Source organism: Cherax quadricarinatus, chromosome 13 (assembly GCF_038502225.1).
Source record: "Cherax quadricarinatus isolate ZL_2023a chromosome 13, ASM3850222v1, whole genome shotgun sequence".
NCBI classification, from domain to species: Eukaryota; Metazoa; Arthropoda; class Malacostraca; order Decapoda; family Parastacidae; genus Cherax; species Cherax quadricarinatus.
Genome location: NC_091304.1, coordinates 14,248,728 through 14,261,564, shown reverse-complemented (window position 1 = coordinate 14,261,564; position 12,837 = coordinate 14,248,728). Strand labels below are relative to the sequence as shown.

General features: G+C 38.4%; 1 protein-coding gene across 1 annotated transcript in view; it reads right to left on the bottom strand.

Moving 5' to 3' along the window:
- Nucleotides 1–11,237, bottom strand: part of LOC128688605 (lysoplasmalogenase TMEM86A) — a 148,860-nt gene extending 137,623 nt beyond the window's left edge. The window contains exon 1 of the mRNA XM_053776503.2: nucleotides 11,118–11,237. Coding sequence (XP_053632478.1) covers nucleotides 11,118–11,138 — 21 coding nt within the window. The 5' untranslated portion in view covers nucleotides 11,139–11,237. The remainder of the gene's footprint in view (nucleotides 1–11,117) is intronic.
- Between the last annotated feature and the right edge of the window lie 1,600 nt (nucleotides 11,238–12,837).

Genomic DNA, 12,837 nt, shown 5'->3' with positions numbered 1-12,837 from the left:
TGCTGCAGCTGTATACTCCAAATTAGGTCTAACTTATGTTGCAAATTTCATTATTATTTTTCTGTACAGGAGAGGAATTTCTCCATTCATAAATATGAAGGCCGTTTTGAAGTTTGCCAGCATAACATGAATTTCAAAAGACTTGATTTATATGATCTAATGGTTGTAAACTTTTATCTATAATTTCTCTTAGATTTCTGCTGTCTTATTCTTTCAGAATTTTATGACACTAGTTATGGAGAACTGTTTCTTTCTTCAATTTTCTTTACATGATACAGTACTTACCTACATTAAATTCCAGTTTCCAACTGACACTATTTACTCAATTGTCCAAATAATCTTACAGGGATTTATATCTCTGATCAATTTCCTTATTTTATGACTTTTGCATCTTCAAATATATGTATTTATATACTGTAGTTTATATATTCTGGCACATCATTTGTATATACTAGAAACATTACTGATACTTGTGGAACCCTGCTGGTGACATTTCCCACAAATACATTTTTCTACTTATCACTTAGCATTTAAGTTTCAAGCAAAAAATTCTTTCCTCCATTGTAATTGCTTTCTTTTGATATTCCATAGACTGCTTCTTCTGCATATTCTATTAAACCATTGGTGATATCTGTTTTGGTCTTACTGCTGCTGCTTTGCTTTTGTGCTCTACACTTGATGCTTCTACCACTGCTCAGTATCTGCCTTCTACTTTCTGATCACTGGCTGATGATTGTCCTGCAGTTTTTATCCATGAGGGTGGCTCATTATCTCCATGGGTGCCTACATGACTCAATTTCATGATACTTTGGCTTGCACAATTGAACAAGTGCATAATACCTCACCCTAGGACCCCAAGGATGTTGCAACTGGCACTGGGCTGGAATCATTTCATCTCATGCTGTCTGACATATATAATGCCTACTCACCCTTGACTGCTGTGCAGAAATCAGTGGATTTTTTCATCGATGACTCACTTTCAAGAAATTGCACAACAGGTTACCTGGAGTTTACCTGGAGAGAGTTCCGGGGGTCAACGCCCCCGCGGCCCGGTCTGTGACCAGGCCTCCTTAGGTCAGTGTCCCAGGATGCGACCCACACCAGTCGACTAACACCCAGGTACCCATTTTACTGATGGGGAACATAGACAACAGGTGGAAAGAAACACGTCCAATGTTTCTACTCTGGCTGGGAATCGAACCCAGGCCCTCGCCGTGTGAAGCGAGAGCGTTAACCACCAGGCCACCAGAGCCCCTTTAACTCTCACTCCCTACCTAAAAAAAAAAAAAAAAAACGAGATAGCCACCATGGGAGATTAAAGGCGCATTGCTTAACTTAGGAGGCTCACAACCATTCTTTTCCTCTATCATACTGGGAGAGGGTTTCAGGGATCAATGCCTCTGTGGCCTGGTCTGCATGCAGGAGGGTTTTAATTTTTTCTTTGTGGGGAAGTTGCTACTTCTATCTTGTTTCTCCTGAGGACTTCCTTTCATCTCAATGATTGTCCCAGCTTCTGCTCCCCAACATGCAGTCTCACTTAGGTTCTCCAATGCTCTTCCATTTTTATTCTTCCAAATCTTTCTGGTGATCTAACAGGGAAACCCAAATCTTATCAACCTTAAAGCTCTCAACATTGTTACCCCTTTCCAAGTTCTAGATGGAGACTATCTCCAGGCCCCATGGCCTGGCTGGCAAAGCTCTCGCTTCACACACTGAGGGTCTGGGTTAAATTCCAGGAGGGGTGGAAACATTTGACACATTTCCTTACACCTGTTGTCCTGTTCACCTAGCAAGTAGGTACCTGGGTGTTAGTCGACTGGTGTGGGTCACATTCTGGAGGACAAGATTGAGGACCCCAATGGAAATAAGACAGACAGTCCCTCGATGATGCACTGCCTTTCTAGGGTTATCCTGGGTGGCTAACCCACCTGGGTTAAAAATCTGAACAAAATCTTATTTTATCTTTCAACCAAGGTAGATCACCTCTTTTGATGTGCAGGAGTCTTTCACCATATACATAGTTCACAAAGACCTTCACTGTTACCTCTGCTTCCACCTCCTGGGCATCAGTTATCAGTTCCCAGCATTGTTCAAGTTTATGCTGTACATCTTATCTTGGTCACCCTCTCGTGTGTCATCTGCCAGCTATGGACCAATGACTTGTGTCTGATCATTGTCTAAACTTCTCTTTCAGTATTCACCACCCTCAGCATGATCTTCCAGATTGTTTGAACACTCCCCGCTCTACCCCCAGCACTGACTACAGTACTTTTATTTTATGAGAAACCTCTGCTACTGGTTGAGGAGCCATGCTCAACATCTCTTATTAGATAAACTTGGAGCTGAAAGTCATATACATGGACTCTCAGCCATACACAAGTCTACTGGGGTCACTACCTACAGGGCACATTGCTGATAGTGATCATGCAAGACTGCTGCTCACCCTTTTTCAACATTTTGGCTCTTGTACAGTAATTCTAGTCTTTATCCTTTTGGGGATGTTAGACTTCGAAGAGTCTCATTTGCATTCACCTGCTCCCTCTCTTTCTTCCAGGGCTACAGAATGTATTGGTGAATCCTTCTTTCCAGGTTTTCCAGGTGTGGATCTCTTCACCTGGGGAAAAAAAAAAATCACATATTTTCAGTTTATTTCTCCTTTCCCAAAACTGTCAGCTCTCATAACACACTCATGTGTCTGGATGGGTTAGTATTTGGTTCAAGTTACTCTTCCCTTTAGTAGGTAGAAGTACATTTGCTGTCATAGAACAAGTTTCCAAGTTAAGCAAACATGGCATTCTCTTTGTGCCTATGACACCTCTTCAACGTGGTTTCTTTCACGAGGGAGAATGGCAAGAAAAATTCTGCATCCTTGTTAGAGGTGCCTTTTACCAAAATGAGATTCTGTGATCAGGGATGTTGGCATCTATGCTTATGCTTGGCTAAGATCCTCCAACAGATTTTTGGCTTGATGCTGAGTAAAGCTCAATTGATCTCCAACCATGATAGGGTCTCCACTCATTACTGTGTGTTGCAGTTCTTGCTATTCTTTTAAGAGAATTGTATAGGGAGTGCCTGTTAGTATGCCTAAGACAGCCAAACAAGAAAAAAATATAATTAGTTATCCCTGAAGGGATACTGGTAGGCCCCGCTTATACAGCAGGTTAGGTTCTGGGCTACTGCTCGAAAACAAAAATCGTTAAGTGAAAGACAGCCTTTTTTCACTTTCAAACACAAATAAAAGCCTGATAACATGTTTACACTATCATACATTAAGTGAGCAATAGAGCTAGGCCTAAAAAATGCAAATACTGAATACACATAACTTACCTTAAAATATTTTTGTACTTAGCTTATAGTGAGTGAATATATTGACAGTAGGACACCTGAATAAATGAAGAATGGGTATAATTGAGAAAAAAAAAAAAAAAAAAAACACTTAGTGAAATGCTGTAAAGTGGGGCCCTCCTGTATCTTTAAGTAGATGCCTGATATTTTCTAACTCCAAGCATTTGTTAATAACTTTAGAATGCTTCATCCAATCAGCTTCAAGTTATCAATGCAAGTTAACTGTACCAGGGAAAAGGTTCCAGCAAGCTTTGGTTTGTACAAGTGCCCTATGATCAGTGTTATGTATCCCATTTCAAGTTTCCTGGAATAGGTATGATAAGTTTTAAAAGACTCTTCTGAGTGGCTTCAAATATTCAACACTGTATCCTATTTATACCTGTGCTGGGACAGTTCTGGCGAATCGTTCGAGTTATCCTATTTATGTGAAGGTAAAGAGTGTAGGTACACACATTTACAAATTGTTGTAAAATAATGGAATTTTCCCCCACCGGATAAAAAATGTTAAATATGCCTGAAGAGAAAAATAGAATAAAGGAGATATACACAAGTTGCTGAAAATATATGACGTGGATAGAACTCTCAGTAATGGATTCATATATAAATTAAGATTTGGAAAGGATATAAGAAAGCACTAATTTGCCAACAGAGTTGTGGATGAACGGAACAAACTACGTACCTTGTGACAACAGTGATTAGCTTTAAAATTAGATATGAAAGGTACAAAAGTGGAAATGGTTGGGTGTGAGTGGGACCATCCTAGCATAAGTCAGTAAGCCTGCTGGTGTGAAGTCCTTTTTATGGTCTTGTGGTGGTTGATGTGGTGGATGATGTAGTAGTGCATTGATGGTTGACATGGTGTTAGGATGCTGGTAACTGATGTAGTAGTAGAGCACTAATACTTGATGTATTGGGAGGGCGCTGGTGACTGACATAGTGGTAAGACAGTTTGATGTACATATATTGGTAAGGCTTTGATGGTTGATGTAGGGATAGTACACTAGTGGTTCATATGGTTGTATGATGATAGTGGTTGGTGTGAAGATTGTAATGTTACTGCAATCAATTTCATGATATTTGTTACAAAATTAGTTGACAGTTACTTCACAGATTTTGAAAAGCCCCTGGTTATGCAGAGCATTTCAGGCAGACTAAAACTAGAACCTGAAACTACTCGACACTGTATAGTTGTATAGCTGAAATTAGAGTATCTGAATGCTAAGTTTAATACTGTGTAAAAAAGTTGTCTAAAGATAAGATTATTAAAAGTAATGATTATTTTTAAGTAGTCTTAACAATTTTAGTTATAGTGAAATAATTACTGAAAAGGGAGAAGGAGGAGAAATATAGCAGCAATGATAAATGTACAAGTATAATCTGAAGAAATAGGCTGCAGTCTAGTTACATAAACAGTGGTACCCCGAGTTTTGTACAGCTCCTAACTCGAACAATTATGCAAGCACAGTGGACCCCCGGTTTACGATCAGCTCCCAATGCGACCAATTATGTAAGTGTATTTATGTAAGTGCGTTTGTATGTGTATGTTTGGGGGTCTGAAATGGACTAATCTAATTCACAATACTCCTTATGGGAACAAATTCGGTCAGTATTGGCACCTGAACATACTTCTGGAATGAAATAATATCGTAAACCGGGGGTCCACTGTATATTATTATAAGTGCTTTTGTAAGTGTATCTTTGGGGTCTGAAACGAACAAATTCGTTTGGTAACAGCACTCGATCAGCCTTTTGGAATGAAATATGGCCGAAACTCGGGGTACCATTGTATTTAACGTTTATATTTGATCTATGTAAATTTACATAAACTCAAAGTACTTTTTAACCCTTAAACTGTCCAAACGTAGATCTACATTCACGTGCGTAGCACTCCAACCTTTATTTTTCCCATTTGAAAGCACGTAAAAAAAAAGTATATCTACATTCGGAGCCCCCCGCACGTGAATGTAGACCTACGTTTGGACAGTTTAAGGGTTAACAATATTTTTAGAGCAATTAGAAGATACTGAAGTCTAAGAATCTTCTGGTAGAGCATTCCATACTTTTGTGTCATATACCTGCATGGAATTTTTGCTTGGGTTGAGTTGAACACGAGAGATATCAATGAAGTCTTTGTTTCTTGTACTGTCTATTCATTCTATTGCAGCTCTCCAAGAAGGCTTAGGAATGGGTTACTACTGTACGTATTTGAACCGAGTGCCCTGAGAGTACTATAAAGTATGCACAGTAGTTAGTGTTAGTATGGATGTTTGTATGTTGAGTAAATTTAAACTTTTCATTAGTGGGGAAGGGGTTGTGTTGGGGGCTGAAAGGGGGGGTCAGGAACATGATTGAGTGATCATCATTCATTTGAGGGGTTTTGGAAGGCCAATGGAGTTTTTGGTCGTAAAGCCCCAAAAATTCCACTGGTGATCATGCTAGAAGCAGGTTTTTATTGGGTTGTAAGTGATTTGCTGTATGTAGTTGATCCATGTGTTTTTTTTTGCCACAAGTGAGGTAAGGATAGATTAGAGAGTTGTAAAGAATAAGTACATCTACTATTGTTTGCAGTGCATTTACATAGTACAGTAATATATTTTTGAAAGAAACTTCAGTTTTGTAAGTTTTCTCAGATATGTATTATATGCAAGTTTTAAATTTTACTTCCCCTTTCAAAGTGTGTATTATTTACTAAAGGTGTGCCAGAGTACTGGCAAAGTTTAATAGCATTGGTGCCTCCCTAAAATTGAGTATCAGTAAAGGTGGGTACTGGTAAATTTTGACAATATTAGTGGTTATTGGAAAATTTTGATGGCATCATTATCAACCTAAAATTGTGTACTGGTATCATCAAAAAGTGTTTGTATTGTCCCATCACTTTTACCATTATGTTCAGCTGAATATTTTTTGCTTTATTCCAAAACACTTTAGTATGTAGGTCTTATCAATTCTGAGTGTGACATTTTTAGCTTTACTCCCAAGCATTATGTAGGAAATCTTATCAATAATGAGTGCAATATTTTAAGAGTATGTAGACATTTTCACCAGCACATCATCAATGTTGAGGACAATTGGATCTAGATTGAGTTGACAAAAGATGTATCATTTGAAAACAGAACTGGTTTAAGTTTCTGGGAGGCATTAGGTAGGTCACTGATGAAGATGAGAGAGAACAGAGGCCCTTGGGCACTGATGTGTGGCACCCCCATGTTGACAGGTGGAGTTAATGAAGTACTGTCAGTAGTGGTCACATACTGGTGTCTGTCGTTAAGGTTGGACTTTATAGATATGTGAAAGCATGGCCTCTGATTCCATAATGTTCTAAGCAGTAAGATGATGTGTTCTACTGTATCAAAAACTCTTCTTAGATGAATAAAGAGGTTCACTGCATATTCATTATTTCTAGAGATGAATAGATTAAGTCATGTATTTTTATTATTTTGTCATTTGTACTTTTACTTGGTATGAAACCAAACTGTTAAGATTATTACTGATGTGTTTGGTTATGTTTACATAGTTTTTCAATCTTTTTAGTTAATTATAGCAAGTTAAAGTGACATGTATTTCTTGATTCTCCACTTTGTGGGTTGGTGTAGCCTTTGCTATCTGGGAAAGTTTGTTTCTATATACACAGTTTGTTGAGCAATACTGCAATAGTAGGTGATACATGAGCAGCCTTTCCTATACAGTACTTTACTATATATGGTGATATATTGACTTTGGTTCCTGCTTGACCTTTTAGCAAATTTATTACCAAAGTTACCTTTGTAGATAGTTGGAGACAGGTATAGAGTGCTTGGGTGATTATCGGAAGTTGTCTCTGACTTGAGCATGGAAGTTTCTTGGCTAGGTTTGTCACTGGTTGAGAAGTTATTTTGTTTATTTACAGTTTCACCATTTTGGATGGCAGGTTCATTTCATTTAGTCAGTATAATTTCTTTAGTCTAAGCAGATTTACTTGAACCCAGTATTTGAATGTGCTTCCATGGCTTTTTGTTTCATTACCCTGTTAGTGTAATACTGCTCTTGAGGTGTTTTATTAGCTGTATTGTATATAATATTAATAGTTCTTTGGGTATTAAGTTCAATTTATTTTTTTATAGCTATGCTTTTTGCCAATGGATCTGAGGATGCTGTTGGATGGCCATTTATTGCAGAAGCTTTGATTTTTTTGCACAAATACTGTAAGTGAGCACACGAGTTAATGTCTTGAACATTGTTAAATTCTCTCTGCCAATGTTATTGATTCCTAAGGAAAGATTATTCACTGATGCCTCATCAATGAGCCTGAATGAGATTTTATTAGTTTTAAATAACTTTACATTCATGATGCGAAAGATGGGGGTAATGATCAGCTGAACTGTTGGTAATAAAGCCTGCTTTTGGATGAATTATATTTGTCCAGATGTAGTCAAGTGAATATGCAACTGTCTTGGTAATTCTCATAGGTTTGGTTATTAATGGTATTATTTAGCATTTGTACATGTTCAGGAAACTGGCTATTTGCAGGTCTTCTGAATGAATGAGGTTGATGTTAAAATCACCAGAAATTATTAGGTTATGCTGAATGTAGTGTTCATGATTAGGTGTTAAAGATTATCATCAATGTTAGCTATGTTGGTATATGATCTGTAAACAGCTTCTGTAGTAGACTGCAAATCCACCTTTTTAATCAGGGTTTGCAGTTATATGTATCTTTGTACCTAGGTAAATTACAAATGCTTCTAGTAATGTGTTTTAGCCACATTTCTGTAAAAATAATGAAAGTTAGGTTTGCACTTAATGATTCTTTAGAGTGCACTGATGCCTCAGTGTTTACCTGGAGTTTACCTGGAGAGAGTTCCGGGGGTCAATGCCCCTGTGGCCCGGTCCGTGACCAGGCCTCCTGGTGGATCAGAGCCTGATCAACCAGGCTGCTACTGCTGGCTGCACGCAAACCAACGTACGAGCCACAGCACAGCTGGTCAGGTACCGACTTTAGGTGCTTGTCCAGTAGGTTAATGCTGTGTTTTTAGCACTGCTGATGATAGTTTTTGTTTGGCAAGCTAAATAATATTTATAGTGATCAGAGAGAAGATTTTGATTATGATCAGTATTTAGCATTCTTTTACTATAAGGAATCAATAAGAAAGTGAAAAGGAAGAGACAAAAGTTATCAAATACTGTGCTTCTAACAATAATGGTAATAAAAACAATGCTAAAATATGAGTCACTAGTAAAACAATTATAAGAGTACCAGAAATAGTGAACATAAGAACATAAGAACGAAGGAACACTGCAGAAGGCTTACTGGCCCATGCGAGGCAGGTCCAAGTCTCCTACCGGCTTAAGCCAATGCACCCAACCTAGTCAGGTCAGGTCACATTGACTTAAGGGAGGAACACGGCAACCGACCTGGTAGCACAAGCTATCAGGTCTAACTCACACCCACCCACATCCACTCATGTATTTATCCAACCTATTTTTAAAGCTACACAACGTTCTGGCCTCTATAACGGTACTTGGGAGTTTGTTCCACTCATCCACAACTCTATTACCAAACCAGTACTTTCCTATATCCTTCCTGAATCTGAATTTTTCCAACTTAAAACCATTGCTGCGAGTCCTGTCTAGGCTAGATATTTTCAGCACACTATTTACATCCCCTTTATTTATTCCTGTCTTCCATTTATACACCTCAATCATATCCCCCCTAATTCTACGTCTTTCTAGAGAGTGCAGATTCAGGGCCCTTAGTCTATCCTCATAGGGAAGGTTTCTGATACATGGGATCAACTTTGTCATCCTCCTTTGTACATTTTCCAGAGAATTTATATCCATTCTGTAATAAGGTGACCAAAACTGTGCAGCATAATCTAAATGAGGCCTAACCAAGGATGTATAGAGTTGAAGAACAACCTGAGGACTCCTATTATTTATGCTTCTTGATATGAAGCCAAGGATTCTATTAGCTTTATTGCGAACACTTATGCACTGTTGTCTTGGTTTCAGATTACTGCTAACCAGAACTCCTAAATCTTTTTCGCAATCCGTAATATTAAGATCTACATTATTTAGTTTATATGTGGCATGGTTATTGTCCTGTCCAACATTTAGAACTTTGCATTTGTCTATATTAAACTGCATCTGCCACTTCTCCGACCACTGCATCAGTCTATTCAAATCTTCCTGGAGTGCTCGAATGTCCTCGTCAGAATGAATTCGACGGCCTATTTTGGTGTCATCGGCAAACTTGCCGATGTCGCTCTTTATGCCCTCATCTATGTCGTTTATGTAGATTGTGAACAGCAGGGGGCCCAACACTGACCCCTGTGGAACACCGCTCGTGACACTTCCCCACTCTGATTTCTCCCCATTTATGCAAACTCTCTGCTGCCTATTTGTCAACCATGCCTCTATCCAGGAAAAAATTTCTCCTCCTGTAATATTATACAGAATAAAATACACACACACACACACACACACACACACACACACACACACACACACACACACACACACACACACACACACACACACAAAAATGCTATACAAAAAAACATGAAAAATATATAAAAAAAAACTAATATATAATACATATAAAAACAATTTACAAAAGTACAAAAAAAAAGTTTAATATACAAAATATATAAAAATAATACTCTACAAAAAATACACAAAAAACAGGACAAAGAAACTGAGTACTGAACAGGACAAAAGTAATGTAGTGTATGTATTTATATGAAACAGTATGTAGGCCAAATCCTCACATTCTTCTGAAACTGTCCATGGGTAACCTACTCCAATTTAATTTAACCTGGTATAAAAAATAACCTAAAACTAACATGTCTAAATACATATATATTTATGTGGAGAGCACTAAATCCACAGGGATATAATGTGTTGGATAAAGGAAGGCAATCAAGGAAGAGAGCCTGTGGCTCAGTTGGCAACGCTCTTGCCTCATATACTGAGTGTCCGTGGTTCAATAAATAAATTACAGTTATCTAAATTATCATACATAGCAGCACATGTGTAGGTTACCTAGGATAACCCAAAAAAGTCAAAGTAACTTATTATCTTTGGGGTCCTTATTTTAACCCTCTGGGTTAAAAATCTGAATAAATCTTATTTTATCTAATTTCTTGAATCAAGAGCCTGCCAGTCATCAAGGAACCTCTCTTGAGGAAAATGTTCAAACGTTAAAAATATATTAGCTGGCACAGGATGCAAAAAATTAATTACAATGAGGCTCCTATACAATTTTTTTTTGCTTCACTTTAGTAAATGCTGTATTTTGAGCGAATTAATTACATTATATGGATTGAGGCTTGATAGTGCGGGCTACAGGTAATTTTTTATACAGGGTTAGCACCTTATTTTTTTTTTTACAATGGTATTATATACACTATGTACAAATTAATCTAGTATAACTCTCTAATGCTAATGTAACTTATTTCCGGTGGGGGTCCTATACTATTAGAAGCAACACAATTTCTTCCGACACCATAACATGGACAGCCATCTCAAATTACTAGGTCCTTCGTGGAATAACTAAAATGAAAATCACCAGCCTTAGGAGAGTGTCACTACCACAGCAGCTGTGATGCTTCTGTTACTCGAGTAAACGTTAACATCACGACGCATGATGCGTACATTAGCATCACAGCTGATCACCTCAACAACGACCTCATGCACTGGCAGCTTCTCTTCATACGTCGCATTTCTCATCATACTCGCGCCACTCAATTCTGACGTTACAGGACAAGCAAAGCGCAATACAAACATATACACACCACTTGTTTCGGCGTTGACATCTTGATGCAGGATCACCACATAAATATGGTGGAGAGGGATGCAGCACACCAACACTCACACTTGCTCGTGGGTAACTGTTTACATCGCGTCGATTCGTGGTTAGAGGAGGCTGGTCTATGACGTAGTGATACGTCACAGCAGCCTCGAGCGCTCGTTGGTCCACCTCACAATGAGATCAAAGGAGCCTTACTGTTTATTTGATGTTTATTTTGGTTTCATAATGTTTCTTCCGTACAAAGTATTTACATTCGTGCATCACGTGCATAAACAGTATAGGCATATTCGAGAACACGGCAGAAATTTGCAAGCTATGTATGCAAAATGAATCATTCTGTCTCACTAATTATTAAATCATTAAAAAACAAGGCAGGAGACCTAAACGACTTGCCAACAATCATGTATAAAAAAAAGCAGCTCATGTGCTGTCTCCCATTATTTAAGAAATTATTTAACAAATCTGCTAAATCTTCTAAATTCCCATCCATACTCAAGACGGCAAGGGTCACCCCGATCCCCAAAGGAGGCGATCCCACAGAACTAAATAACTGCCTTTGCTCTCAAAAATCTTCGAAAAAAATAATATATAAACAAATCTACTCCTACCTATCCCATACTGAACCCCTGCCAGTTTGGGTTTAGGCCCCCCCCCAAAAAAAAAAAAAAATAGAACACGAATGCTGCAATTATTCAGAGGCTCGAATTACTATACACAACAACTGACAAAAATTAATATCCTCTGGGACTCTTCATAGACCTACGGAAAGCATTTGATACAGTCGATCACAATATCTTGCACCTAAAACTAGAGCATTACGGGGTCAGAGGACCTTACCTAATTGGTAGACACCAGTATTGTACACAAATGACGTAACCTCGAATACTCAGCCTGTAGTTGGTGGAGTGCCACAGGTAAGTGTCCTACGTCCTCTATTCTTTCTTATTTACATCAATGACCTCCCAAATGCATCGCGATTCCTTAAACCAGTTGTATTCGCGGATGACACCGCATGTCTTCTCCCACCCAAACCCGGCTGTACTTTGTAACACTGTAAACCGCGAGCTACTTAAAATATCAAACTGGATGACTACCAACAAACTTACCCTCAATATAGACAAAACCTACTTCATGCTTTATGGAAACAGAGTATCAAATATCTAGCTAAACATATCGATAAATGGTTCACCCATTACAAGACACACTGATGGCAAATTTCTAGGTCTCCACCTTGACATCCAGCATATTACTAAGAAAGTTTCCAAAACAGTAGGAATCCTTTCCAAAATACGATACTATGTACCCCAACGGGCGCTCCTTACCTTATATCACTCTCTAATATACCCTTACCTCACGTATGGTATTTGTGTTTGGGGATCTACCAGGGCCAGTCACCTCAAACCTTTACTAACCCAACAAAAAGCGGCAGTGAGGATGATCACAAACTCCAGCGCCAGACAACATACCCCACCTCTCTTCAAAAACATGAACTTACTTAATATACACACTTATTATTGTGCCTGCTACATATACAGAACATTAAACTTCAACATCAACCTTCCGCTCAAACTTCTAGACAGCTTCAATAGAACACACAGGCATAGCACGAGGCACAAAACACTTTTTGACATCCCTCGTGTCCGTCTCACACTTTGCAAAAATGCAATGCACATTAAGGGCCCTAAGATCTGGAATCTTTGCCT